At 39.7% G+C, this 15,030-nt stretch overlaps 1 protein-coding gene across 8 annotated transcripts in view; it reads left to right on the forward strand.

Annotated features, from left to right (window-relative positions):
• CPNE4 (copine 4) overlaps nt 1–15,030 on the forward strand; it is a 517,058-nt gene that overhangs the window by 347,012 nt on the left and 155,016 nt on the right. For all 8 annotated transcript variants that reach the window (XM_060683625.2, XM_060683627.2, XM_060683626.2 and 5 more), the window contains 2 exons: nt 118–189; nt 3,635–3,709. In XM_060683625.2, the coding sequence (XP_060539608.1) occupies nt 118–189; nt 3,635–3,709 (147 nt within the window). The remainder of the gene's footprint in view (nt 1–117; nt 190–3,634; nt 3,710–15,030) is intronic.

Here is a 15,030-nt window from a genome sequence, read left to right on the forward strand (position 1 = left end):
CATAACCTTTTTAGTTTTGTTTTCTATTAATTATTCAGTAAACTGCATGCATATATCATTGAGACATAAACTGTAGCTTGTTTGATCAAGTTTCCTTTTTATTATTATTATATACAGATCGTTTCTCAGAGAAAACTCTCAAAATCTTTATTGAAGCATGGCAACACAGCAGGGAAATCTTCCATAACGGTAGGTCTATCTGTAGTAATGTTTTCTCTCTTTCATCTTGAGTGGAAAAAAAAGTAATTCATATTTAACATTAGCTTTGTCCATCTTTGCTGAATTGTAAATGCAAATCTTTTGTTGGCATCTGTACACTAGTTTCCAAAACCTAACAATGATAAAACAGCACGTGTTTTAAAGTATTTGTTAATTTATTAAACGTATGATCTGCTTTTCACAAAATATACCCACATAAGACTAGTTTACAGGCAGAAATTACTAGCTTTATATACTGAAAACAGTGTAGCCAATTACAAAAAAATTCAATTGTTATTCAAAATATCCAGAAGGCACTAGGGCAGGGGTGTCAAACTCAATTTCATTGAGGGCCACATCAAGGTTGTGTTTGACCTTGGAGGGCTGGGGGTGTGTATGGCCAGGAGTGGGCATGGCCATGGTGGGCGTTTGACACAGGCTCGAGATGCATTTTTCCCTTCTCTTCTTTCTTTCCACAGTTCTTTACTATAACCATTTTCCTACCTCTTCTACCAGATATTACTGGCAAACATTTATTACTTATTCTTCATACTCTACTAAACTTTTTATTTCTAAATTTATACCCCATTGTTTAATAGTAAATTGCTTTTCCAGGCAGAAAAGCTATTTATACTATTGTATTTTTATTATTCAATTAATAATAAAAATACAATAGCATAAATAACATGATAATACAAGATCTAACAGCAGAGGTAAATTCCCAGGATAGTAGATAGAAATGGCTGTCAATTATAGATTGTTGATTGTAAATTAAATGGATCTACAGTATGTAAAATCTGGTATTAAACTGTAGTATTAACATAGGATGTTGCTTTTTTTCTATCCAGATCAGGCATTTACTTGAAGCCACATAATTGTAATTCAGTCCAATCAGTCCTCCTGCAGCACTCTGCCAGCCGAAAACAGGCCGTGCGGAGGCCCCACATGGCCCATTTTGGCCAGCAGAGGCCCCACAGGCCGGTCCTTTGATATTTCCAGGCCGGCCCTGCGGGCCAGATTTAAATACCTCATGAGCCAAATTTGGCCCACAGGCCTTGAGTTTAACACCCCTGCACTAGTATATATATTCCTTCAATTTCAAATCAGCAATTGTTAGCCTTAAGTATAGAACAGCATAATGGTTGCTGCCCTCTTAACGCAAACCATTTTCCTTTTAAAATCTAATTTTATCTCACCACATGTAATTCTTTGTGAAACTTTCACTTCTTAGTCTTTCTTTTTTTACAACTGTGAAATTTGAAAAGCGCTACTGAAATATGTACTTTTAAGTTAAATGTTACTGGTGATATCTCAGGAAACTATTTTCATTAGTTTCCCATTATATGAACAATGGAATAACCAATAATATAATATTACTATGTAGTGATAAATACAACATTTTAAATTGGAATGGGATTTAAAATTGTTGTGAGGGATCTATAATGTAATTAAGTGAGCCCCATGACAGGAAATATAAACGGAATCAGTTTGTGTTACCTCAGCAGTAAGCCTGGAACAGCAGTTTTGTTTAGGACTAATCAAATGCCCAGCAATATTTGTCTGAAAATACAATGAAAATATCTGAGATTAAAAACCAGTCTTGACAAACTGGTATCCTCAGTGGGTATGCCCACCGGTGGTGATGGTGGGGCAGTGATCAACATTTGAAGATAGCAAACACAGAATCACAATCCCAAGTCCCTGCCCCTTTATTCCATAAAGAGAAGGAATGGAATTATTTTACAAGTCTGCCCCTGCCATGTTGTAGATATTGACTCTCCTGAGCGGACTCTGCAAAATGCCCTTATGTTTTGGAAAAGATGTTCAACAATCCAGCATGCATGGTTTGTTGTTCTGATAACAGTAGATGATTAAGATAGCATATCAGAAGATTCTTGATTGACAAAGGCTTCCATTAACTTTAAGAAAATAAAAGCATGTCCACACAGTAAGGTGGCAATAGATTTAATTTTATTTCTAAGAAGATTTTAATCACACAACTGCACATTAAACACCTTAAAGATGCTTTGTCGGCTTCAAAGTGCCAAAATGAACAGACAAATAAGTTCTGTATTGTCATAACTCTCATTGAGTTGTTATTCTGTGCAATTTAATTCTTTTTTTATCCAGGAAGGAAAAAACAAAATGCAAGAGATTATGTGAGTTATATACAAAATTGAAATGGACCACGTTTTACATATAAATTGCCATTTGAAGAATAGTAAATAATATCAAATTTGTCTTTCCAAACATTTGAGATTCTTGTAGATTTTTATAGGCCTGTGACTGAGCAGACTGTGTTTGATGACAAAATTACAAATACTGAGTGTAAAATTCCAATTTGTCAATATAATGTCATCGGTCTATTTTCAATCATTTCATTGTCCCTGAATGCATGGAAAAGAGACAGGAATATCTACTGTTCATTTCACTAAGCTACATTCATAAATGTATGAATGAATTAACCAATGTGGAAGCCATTTTCATGCATTTAAGGAAACATAAGCATCATCATGAGTATGGCCTGCAGATATGTTTCTGCTCAGCTCATATAGTTCTTTTGCTCTCTTCGCATGTTTGGGCATGTACAGAGCACGGCCACAATAATTTAAGCATATCATTTCAAATCACAAACACACTGAAGATAGTCATTGGCCAAAGCCATATTATTTGGTTCCTAGTGGCTTTCATGTTTTATTTGATGCAGATGAACAAGCCTCCTTGTTCCTTTTATAAAGGAAACAAAATTTTTTAGGTAAATGAATATTGGGAGTGAAATCACACATTATATTATAACTCTCCATAGATATTGTGTGTAATACCTTAACATCTTTCTATAAAACTCTGGCTTTTAACTCTCAAAGGGTTAGAGAAGCTCCACGGTTGTGCTTGAATGAGAGGACAAGTATATTTACTTTTCATTTTTAAATGAAAATGAACTTTTTTCAGATCAATATGCAATTTGAAATATTGTAAACGTTCAGATTATTCTGGATGTTGGGTGGCAACAATGCAGCAATGCATAATACATAATATGTACAGCATGCAACTAGTACTAAGATACTATAGTATAATATATATACAATAAAATATGATATATCAATTGTAATTCATATCAAATATTATACACATGATAAAATGTTTCAAATAAATTATCAACATATAAAATAATGTTATATATCAAATGTTTGGAAGTATGTGTATTCTTCTGACTTCCAATCATGTTCTGGAGAACATAGCCTACAAGAATGCAGAAATGGAATATTTGTTAATTATATTGGCATTTGTGTTTCATTCCTGATAGTGAAGTTATCACCTTATGGGCCTCATGAATCTTTCTGTTCTCCATGCATGCACATCATTAGATTGTATTGCCCAAGATTTTATTCCTCATTCCTTGCCTTCGATTAAAATGTAACCTTGTCTTTTCACATAGGTAATCGCTGAAGAATTATCTGGCAATGATGACTATGTTGAGCTTTCCTTTAGTGCAAGAAAATTAGATGACAAGGTAAGCCAACTGTTTTATATTAACTTTACTGAATGAAAGAGAAATGCAGACAAATGTGATTTAATGAGACATCCTCCCTTGCAGCTATTTTTGTAGTGCTAATGTTATTAAACATATTGGAGATTGTCAGATTAATTCTCATAATGAGGCTTTCGTCAAGTTGCATAGTTATAAGTTATAAGTTCATATGAACTCTAAACATAAATTGAATCGACAAAAGAAAAGATCTGAAATGGAAGTAGAAATAAAGAACAAAGAACAGTTACTTATAAAAAACCCAACAGATGAAAGAATACGTGGTGCTATAAAACTTCTGAAAGATCAATTTCAAATGCTTATGGCGGAACAAACAGCAACAAATTTACAATATGCGAAACATAATACATTTTGTAACACTAACAAACCGGGCAGATGGTTGGCTTACAAACTAAGGAAGAAGCAGAGTACACGGACTATTGATAGTATTGATATTGGAGGGAAGGAAATTTCTCAACAAAAATTAATTAAAGAAGTTTTTGTAGATTATTACACTAAATTATATGTTAAAGATGACACACAGAATGGACTTATAGAAAAATATTTAGAAAACAAAAGAGTTACAAAAATTACCAATCAACAAAAGGAGAGAATGAATTATCCTATAACAGCTGAGGAGATTATTGCCGCAATTAAACAATTGAAAACAGCTAAAGCTCCTGGGACGGATGGTTTAACTGCGGTGTACTATAAAACTTTACAAGCAGAAATGATTGAGCATCTTAAAGATTTATTTTGTAATATACAACAAGGGGGCAAAATACCCCCATCATGGAAAACAGCTTATATTTCATTGATACCGAAAGAGCAAATAGGTCCTAAAAAACCTGAGAATTTTAGACCAATATCTCTCCTGAATAATGATTATGAAATATTTGCAAAAGTATTAGCCAACAGGTTGATGCCAGTTATTCAAGAGGTGATTCATTGTGACCAAGCGGGATTTATAGAAGGCAGATATATGAAGGACAATGTAAGGCAAGTTATAGATTTACTGGAATATCTTGAGAAGAATAAACAGATCCCTGCAGTGCTGGTTTTCTTGGATGCGGAGAAGGCCTTTGATAGAGTGGATTGGAATTTTCTATTAAAGACTTTTAAAAAGATGGACTTTGGGGATCAATTTATACAAGCGGTTTCAGCAATTTATCAAGAACAAAAGGCACAGATTATTATTAATGGAAGTTTGACAACAGACTTTAATATTGAAAAAGAAACAAGACAAGGTTGTCCGTTATCCCCATTGTTATTTATTTTAACATTAGAAGTCTTGTTGAATACAATACGGGACTCGAGTACCTTGAAAGGAATAGTGATAAGGCAAGAGGATTACAGAATAAGGGCATTTGCAGATGATCTGGTTGTTACCCTAACACAGCCGATCGAATCAATAATCCAGATGAAAGACATTATAAAAGACTATGGTACAGTATCAGGATTTAGACTGAACCAGAAAAAAACTAAGATGATAGTCAAAAATATGACACAAGATCGAAAACACGAACTTGAAAGCAAGGCAGGTTTTGAGATAGTACCAAAGGTTAAATATCTAGGAGTTCAGGTTGCAGAATCAAATATAAAACTGTTCAAAATAATTATGAGGTGTTGTGGCGAGATGTACAGAAAGATATGGAGACTTGGAAAAAATTGCAGCTGTCCTTACTTGGAAGAATAGCAGCAGTTAAGATGAACATTTTGCCAAGATTTCTTTTTTTGTTTCAAATGATTCCGGTGCTTAAAAGTGATAAACAACTGAAAGAATGGCAAAGTGGACTGAATAAGTTTGTCTGGAACAAGAAAAAACCGAGAGTGAAACTGAAAATTATGCAAGATGTTCCAGAAAGGGGAGGTCTTAAACTTCCAAACCTACAATTATATTATGAAGCAGCAGCTTTGACCCAAGTAAGTGATTGGTTTGGAAGGAAAAAGACTGGAATATTGAATATAGAAAGTTTTGATCTTGAATTTGGTTGGCATACCTACTTATTTTATGAGAACAAAGTGGATAAAGTATTTAAAAGCCACATACTTAGAGACTCTTTGATGAGAGTTTGGAAGAAGCACCGACTCAAATGGGATTACAAAATACCGCTATGGCTGGATCTTGGTCATATCATGTGGGGTTGAGCTGGGCTGGCTTGAGCTAAATTTTAAATTGATTTTAAATTGGGTTGTTTTAATTTACGGCCAGAATATTTAATTATTTTAATACTGTTTTTTAAATTTTGTATGCTTTGTTTTTACTTAGGCTGTGCACCGCCCTGAGTCCTATTTGGAGAAGGGCGGTATAGAAATTTAAACAAATAAATAAATAAATAAATAAATGTGGAATACAAATATAATGTCACTTGGGGGGGTTATATAAAAAAGTTCTTTTTGCAGGTGCGGGCAGATGGCAACTGAAGACTTTAGAAATGTTGTTGGCAGAAGGGATTAATCTAACTTGGTTACAGTATAATCAACTTCAATTGAGATGGAAAGAGGACCAAAAAATTGGTATAATGATGCATGAGAAAGAATTGGTTAGACATATAAAAGAGAAAGGTCCAATGCATATTAAAAGGCTTTATAATGTTTTGTTAGAAAGGGATTCAGAAACTGAATTGGTTAAAGATTGCATGATTAAGTGGGCACAAAATTTTGCAGAACCAGTGATGTTGGAAACATGGGAAAAAATATGGGTTCAGAATGTTAAATTTACACAGTCACAGAATTTGAGGGAAAATTTTTATAAAATGTTTTATAGGTGGCATTTAGATCCTAAGAAATTGTCGTGCATGTACCCTAATGTTCAACCAAAATGCTGGAGATGTGATTGCTTAGATGCCACATATTATCATGTGTGGTGGACTTGTAAGAAAGTGAAGGCTTTTTGGATAAAAATTTGGTGGGTTATGCAGAATGTTTTGAAGAAAAAAATTCAGTTTTCTCCACAATTGTTTTTATTGGGTATAGTTAAGGGTTTTACATTGGGTGAAACAAAGTTGATATTGTATATGATAACAGCAGCGAGATTACTGGTAGGTCAATATTGGAAAAATGAAGCTATGCCTACTATCGAGGAATGGACTTTGAAGATGGCCAGCTTTGCAGAGATGGCGAAGATCTCAGCATACCTAAAAGATCGCTCACAAGAGACTTATGAATGGGAGTGGAAAAAGTGGATAGATTATGTGCAGAATAAATATCAAATTAGGAAGTATCAGATAGCTTTTGATTGAAAGTATTATATAAAGATAGAAATATTTGAATTTTGTGAAGATGTGAAAAATATATAGGGGGTTCAAGTTTTATAAAAAGGGGATTTTGATTTGGATTATATTCTGTGGAAGTCCGGAGGGGAGGGATGGGTTAGGGAGGGTTAGGGAGGTTAGGGAGGGTTGGGGGGGGGAAATGGGGAGAAAATGTAATTGTAAAACTTTTCCAATAAAAAAAAAAGTTGCATAGTTATAAGGGAGTAAAATTCCCAATGGAATGTAATTAGGAAAAAAATTTAATTATGTGAGCACCTTATGTATTTAAAATGCCAACAATCACAGCAGATGGCTTCTTCCAACTTATCACAGACAATAACATTCAAAGTTGACATCTTGCAATATACCGTATTTTCCGGCGTGTAAGACGACTGGGCATATAAGACGACCCCCAACTTTTCCTGTTAAAATATAGGGTTTGGGCTATACTTGCCATATAAGACTGCCCCTCTTCCAATGCACACCAAATAAAAATTAAAAAACATCAACTGGCTCACCTACAATGTAAAAGCAGCTGTGCTAGACCCAAAATGGCCCCTGCAACAAGCAGGAACCTCACACAGCCACAAAAAGTCCAAAAAACCAACTTTCACACTTTACACACACAAAATTCCACATACAGCTTTGTGAGATTTTGTGTGTTTGTGTAGTTGGAGTGAAACACTACAGAAACACACTAAATCTCAGAAAGCTGCACAAATATTATTTTATTTTATTTTATTTTTATTTTTATATGAAAGCTAAATTTAAAACTTCCTAAAAGGCTTCCTAAATGGCTAGGTCTAAAAAAGAACAACTAAAAAAACCCCAATTGACTATTTTTTTTAAAGCTCCCAAAGGGGAAAAATCTTACCCAATAGAACAGGGGTCTCCAACCTTGGCAACTTTAAGACTTGTAGACTTCAACTCCCAGAATTCCTCAGCCAGCTTTGCTTTGCTGGCTGAGGAATTCTGGGAGTTGGTCCACAACTAACTCCTTGCTTGATTGCAGGCAGGGAGTTGCTTGCTTGCCTGAATAGATTCAACCAAGCAAAGCAAGGCAAGCGTTGCGATTAGCAGCTGAGGTAAGCAAGCTGGAGGGGGAAATCTTTTTCCCTTTTACATGGCTCTGGCCATCCCAGCTGAGTTGCAGGGAACTCAGCTGGGATCGTCAAAGCTGGGATCCTCAGAGTAAAAGGTAAAAAACTTTTTCCCTTTTATGTGGTTTCTGGCGATCCCAGCTGAGTTGCAGGGAACTCAGCTGGGATCATCAGAGCTGGGATCCTCAGAGTAAAAGGTAAAAAACTTTTTCCCTTTTACGTGGTTTCTGGTGATCCCAACTGAGTTGCAGGGAACTCAGCTGGGATCGTCAGAGCTGGGATCCTCAGAGTAAAAGGGAAAAAACTTTTTTCCTTTTACGTGGTTTCTGGCGATCCCAGCTGAGTTGCAGGGAACTCAGCTGGGATTGTCAGAGCTGGGATCGCCAGAGCTGGGATCGCCAGAGCCATTTAAGGCTCGTCAGAGCCTTTCGGGCTGGTCTGCCTGGTTACAGGAGAACTACACCCGGCGTATAAGACGACCCCCGACTTTTGAGAAGATTTTCATGTGTTAAAAAGTCGTCTTATACGCCGGAAAATACGGTAAATTTGGACAAACATTTGAGCCTGAATTATTAAGCATGCTCCCCCTCACCCTGAAAGATTTTTCCAGCTAATGTATCAAGTAGCCAGAAACTTGATGCTTTTCATGTATTCCTGCCAAAATACTTCGACCATTTAACCAGAGAAGATAATCATTCATTAAGAAAAAGTTACTTATTTTAGAGATGATATTTAGTTTTATTTATTTTATTTATAAGTTTTAGTTTAAAACACTGCTCTGTTTTTATTGTAAAATATTTATACTTTACCTTCTGACTATCTCTTTGCATATCTCATAATAAAGGCTAGAGAACTGAGAATGGACTCAAACAAAGAGATACCATTCTATACCTTAAATCTAAATAAATGAAAAACGATGTCATACAGTACACGTTACACCAATCTGTGACAAAATGGTTGATTAGTTCTTCTTCTTCTTCTTCTTCTTCTTCTTCTTCTTCTTCTTCTTCTTCTTCTTCTTCTTCTTCTTCTTCTTCTTCTTCTTCTTCTTCTTCTTCCTCCTCCTCCTCCTCCTCCTCCTCCTCCTCCTCCTCCTCCTCCTCCTCCTCCTCCTCCTCCTCCTCCTCCTAGCATATTCCTGCAAGGTCCGCTTTTTTGATCTTTGAACTCAACTTTGCATGGTCAATTGCGTCTCTAGGGCACAGGCCGCAGCTTCCATATCTTTGTTATTGGTGTCTTCCCATCTCAGTTTTGGGCACTGTGAGGTCTGGCCATTGACTTCTAGTTGATAGGCAGTCTTGGCAATGGTGGAAGATATTGCTCTCAGGACATGTTCATACCAGTGGAGCCAATCTTCTCTCATCTTCTCTATAGTTGATGCCACACCAAAATGTTGTCAAATGGTGTCATTTGTGATGTGGTCAAGAAGGGAGATGTCTGATATCCAATGGAGCATTTGCATTTCCAAAGCATGGACATAGCTTTCGGTCCCTGTTGTTGCTGCATAGCATTCAGTGCAACAGGGCAGATGGTTGTCTTCTAAATCTTAGATTTAAGATGGGTTGGCATTTGTCTGTCATATAACACACCAGTGAATTCTCACCAACACATCCAGGCTGCATTCATCCTTGCATGACCTTGCCATTGATGTTGCCATTGCCTTGGAGGTGGGATCCCAGATATTGAAAAATGTCCACTTTCTTTAGTTTTTCTCCATTGATTTGAAGCATTCAAGGGCTGGTGACAGTCTCTAAGTATTCAGTTTTCTTGATGTTAAGGTGGAGTCCAAAATGGTTGAGGCAATCATTCCATGTTTGAACTTGCTGCTGTAGTTCACCTCTGGTGGTGGAAGCAAGCATAACATCATCAGTCCAGGGTCCGTTCTGCTGCAGGTCATGCGTGATGGTATCCACACCCAGTATGAACAAAAGCAGTGACAGTCAGTACCCCAACCGTCACTGGAATCTGTTGGACAGGCCATCTGGGCATTGTTGGTGTTCTTGTATAGCATTTGGACCCTGTCAATGAATGGTTCAGGTACTCTGTGATCCCGGAGGGCATACCAGATCAATTGGTGTGTGACACAATCAAATGCCTTCTCCAGGTCTAGGAATGCCATGTGTAGTGGTTGTCTCTTCTCATGGTGTTTCTCTATGAGCTGACAGACTGCAAAGAGATAGGGGATATAGCGATTGAGCCCTTGTCATGGTCAAGCCTTCTTAGGCTTGACTTTCTAAGTCAAGGGGTTCAAATGGGCTTGTTGCTTACGTACCTGGCTCCCTGCCACGTAGCAACAGTCCTACCTGAGCTACTCGACGTGATAGCCACGGTGGCAGTAGATACACCCAGGCTTTTAGTCATGGGTGATTTCAACTTGCCATCCGCTGGTGAAACGTCTGAGATGGCTTGGGAGTTCATGGCTTCCATGACGGCCATGGACCTGACCCAGTTAGTTCATGGCCCTACTCACAGGGGAGGTCACACTCTGGACCTGATTTTTGTCTCTGGCCAGTGGTTGAGTGGTCTTGTTATTGGGGATATAGACATGGAACCCTTGTCATGGACAGACCACTCACTCCTTCGCCTGGATCTTCGAACCGCTGCCTCCCGCCGCAGGGAGGTGGATCCAATTAGATGGATCTGCCCCAGGCGCCTGATGGATCCTGAGAGGTTCCAGATGGAGCTTGGGCCATTTCCTGAGGTTCTAGCACATGACTCGGCCGAGGACCTGGTAGCCGCCTGGGATCGGGCGGCTGGTGGGACCTTGGACCGAGTCGTGCCTTTGCGGCCTCTGACCCAGTGCCGATCCCGTGCGGCTCCTTGGTTCACTGAGGAGCTGAGGGAAATGAAGGGCCGGAAAAGACGCCTGGAGAGCGGTTGGAGGGCCAGTCTCGCTGAATCTGATCGAACACTGGTAAGTTCGCATATTAAGGCCTACCTAGTGGCGATAAAGATGGCAAAGTTTAATTACTTTTCCACCTCTATTGCGTCATCAGGGAATCGTCCTGTTTAGGGTGACCCGCTCCCTGCTCCATCCGGGAGTGCGGGAGGATCCCTTGGAAGGCAGGGCGGAGGATTTTGGACAATACCTTGGTATTGTACCAAGAGCCTTGGTACTACAGTGGTTTAAAGCACCCTGTTATTAACACAGCTGCCTGCAATTTACTGCTGGTTCGAATCTCTCCAAGGCTCAAGGTTGACTCAGCCTTCCATCCTTTCTAAGGTAGGTGAAATGAGGACCCAGTTTGTGGGGGCAATAAGCTGACTTTGTATAAATATACAAAAGTATGAAGGCTATTGCTTAATGCATTGTAAGCCGCCCTGAGTCTCCGGAGAAGGGCGGCATATAAATCAAATTAAAAAAAAAAAAAAAATACCTGTATGACAAAATCGCTCAGATCCAGGGGGATTTGGACTCTGACTGGGTAGATCAGGGCAGAGTGACGAGGAATAGTCTTGAGAATGTTATCTGGGAGGAGTTTGACGCTGTGACTCCCGATGATGTGGACAGGATTTTGGGGAGACTTAGTGCGGCCACATGTTTACTGGACCCGTGTCCCTCCTGGTTGGTACTGGCTTCCCGGGAGGTTACACAAGGCTGGCTCCAGGGTGTTATCAACGCTTCACTGAGTGAGGGCCACTTCCCCGCTGCCTTGAAAGAGGCGGTGGTGAGGCCTCTCCTCAAGAAGCCGTCCCTGGATCTGGCAATATTGGCCAACTACCGTCCTGTCTCCAACCTTCGCTTCATGGCGAAGGTTGTTGAGAGTGTGGTCACGCGACAGTTCCCACAATTCCTGGAGGAAACATCTTATCTAGATCCGTTCCAGTCGGGTTTCAGGTCTGGGCACAGCACGGAAACGGCATTGGTCACGTTGGTTGATGATCTCTGGAGGGCTCGGGACAGGGGCTGCTCCTCTGTTCTGGTCCTGTTAGATCTCTCAGCAGCTTTTGATACCATCGACCATGGTATCATGCTGCACCGGCTGGAAGAGTTGGGGGTGGGAGGCACCGTGTTGCGGTGGTTCTCCTCCTTTCTCTCCGACTGGTCGCAGTTTTTGTTGGCAGGGGGGCAGAGGTCGACCTCGAGGCCTCTCATCTGTGGAGTGCCACAGGGATCGGTCCTCTCGCCCCTTCTGTTCAACATTTATGTAAAGCCGCTGGGCGAGATCATCCGTGGCTTAGGGGTGAGATACCACCAGTACGCTGATGACACCCAGCTGATGACACCCACCGCAGGCCACCCCAATGATGCCCTTGAAGTGATGTCCCAGTGCCTGGAGGCCGTGCGGATCTGGATGGGGAGGAACAGGCTCAAGCTCAACCCTTCCAAGACTGCATGGCATTAGTAATTAATATAAAATCAATCCTTGAAAAAGATTGATGTCTATCCGAGAAAAACGTAAAATCTTTTTCTTCTGGGTTTCTTTCACGCCAAATATCCCTCAACTGCCAGTCATCCATCATCTCCCAGAACGGTTTCGGCAATTTTGCTCTTGTTAAAACATTTTGTTTAGGTCCCTTCTTATCTTTTTTTACATCCAAAACACTATTCCAATCTCCCAATAGGATACAAGTTTTATATCTCCATTGTGTCAACTTTGAGTGTAGTAAGTTATAAAATTTTTCTTGTTGTTGGTTCGGGGCATATACTCCAATTACAAGTATTTTTTCTCCTTTTATTAAAAGTTCAATCGCTAAAAATCTTCCTTGATCATCCGCTTCAACTAATTTTGCAATTAAGTCTCTTTTCACATATATAACTATACCATTTTTCTTCTCTGATGCTGCTGCAACGTAATGTGTACCTAATCTTGCATTTGTCAAATATTTTTGATCTTGTATCCTAATATGAGTCTCTTGTAAACAAGTTACATCATTCTTAAATTGTTTAAGATACTGAAATATTTTCCTTCTCTTCTGCGGAGAATTCAAACCATTGACATTTCAGGTCAAAAATCTAGTTCCCATCTCTGGGCCTCTGAAGCACTTGGAGCAATTTCTGATGGTCTTGCCTCATTTGACCTTTAGGTTTTGCTCCTCCCACAGCTTCTGTTTTGGTAATTTCTTGAGTTGCTATCTGCAGTTGTTGTTGTTGTTATTGTTGTTATTGTTGCTGTCTTAATTCTTCCTTACGCTTAGCTGTTGCTGCTCTGGTCTGTCTTTGATCCTTCGGTTCTGCAAATATATCAATTAAATCCACATCTTGAACAGCCATCTGAATTTGTAGTGGTTCTTCTTGACCAGTCAAAACTCCCCCTGAACCACTGTCAGTAGCTCTTCTCTCTCTCCTTCCAGTACTTCCTTCTTTCTTTTTCCTTCTGGTGATTTGGATGTCCCAGCCTTTAATACATTGATGTAAAAATCTCTTGCTTTCCATATTGTATTAAGCCGATATCTCTCTCCAGAATACGTCACCACTAAACCGGCTGGAACCTCCCATCTGTACTGTAATTGACGTTTTTTCAGCTCATCCACCAGAAAAGCATACTCCCTTCTCGCTCTCAACATCTTGGGGGGGATTTCTTTCATTGTCATCACCTCCTGGCCTTCCACCTGAAGCTTGTTTTTAAAAGTAGCCTGTAAAATTTCATTGCGTACTCTCCTTGTAGTAAAATATATTACAATGTCTCTTGGTAAGTGTTTCTATCTGGCCACCCAAGAGTTAACACGATATGCCTTGTCAACCTGCCAGCCCAGCTCAGTTTTCGTCTCCCCCAGCAACTGTGCCAATGCCTCTGACATCATTTCTTTCAAGTTCTCTTGTTTATTCTCCTTCACCCCTCTGAATCTTAAAGCAAATTCCATATCTCGATATTGTAACATCGTTACATGATCTTCAGCTCTCTCAAGTCTGCTGTGAGTCTCTCCCAATTTTTTGTCCAAAATTTCCATAGATTGCTTAATTTCTTCAAATTTATCATCCACCATTTCAATATCACCTGCCAAACATTTAAATGCCAATAGTATATCATCTCTGATCTGCTGGTTCCGAATTAAAATCTCATCTGAAACAGCCTGTATTTTTTCATTAGTTTCATTAATTTTTTCCTTGGTTTCATTAATTTTTTCATTAATCACAGTAGCAATTTTATTTTGTGTGGCTTGTAGGGCTTCTTGTATCATCTCAAACGTTAAAATCTGTGGGTTTGTTAGAGGGGCAGAGGCTTGCAATCTAGGGGTATGAGCTGGGGAGCTTCCAGCTCTCCCAGTTCCCAGATTTTGAGGCCATTTTCAGTTTAAATTGATCGTTGTATTTTATTCAGAAGCCAAAAAGAAAAGTTCATCAAAGTCAAAGAATTTTCCCAATCGTAAATTAACGTTTAAAATCCTCCTTCTCTCAGCACAACAGTTCTTTCCAGGCAAGAGGCTGCCAGGGAAACAAAACTTTCTGTAACTTTCCCTTTCTCCGCCCCTCCCTTTCAGGTTTCAATCGTCATTTTGATGCAAATTGCTAACTTGTTACTTCCGAAGGAGGCTATAAACTTTGGAGTTAAGTGTAAATACTTGCAGTCTGACTTCTCCTGGCTTGTTCTGCCTGCAGCAATTAAAGGTGTTAAAAATCCCTCATTTGTTGTCAGCAGAGATGGTCGCGGCTTCTAGCCCCGCTAAATAGCGGAGTCTTCCCAGGTCTGGAGCAGATTGGCAGACTTCTAGGGAGCCCTCGCCCTTCACGCCCCAGGATTTCTCCTAGGGCACTTGGGGGGCTCTACCTCCACCTGCCAGCTCTTCTCTCTCCCCTTTGCCCGGGGAGAGGGTTTTCAAGCCCCAGACAGCTGTTTTTCGGCTGTTCTGGGGCTTTTACGGAACCGGGGATTGGGCACCCACAGAGGAGCGTCAGCGAAGTCCTGTGGAGCCAACCGGAAGTCACACCTGATGGATCCTGATAGGTTCCAGATGGAGCTTGGGCCACTTCCTGAGGCTCTGACTCACAGCTCGGCTGAAGAACTGGTGG

Source organism: Pantherophis guttatus, chromosome 4 (assembly GCF_059756535.1).
Source record: "Pantherophis guttatus breed Tessera chromosome 4, ASM5975653v1, whole genome shotgun sequence".
Lineage (NCBI taxonomy): Eukaryota > Metazoa > Chordata > Lepidosauria > Squamata > Colubridae > Pantherophis > Pantherophis guttatus.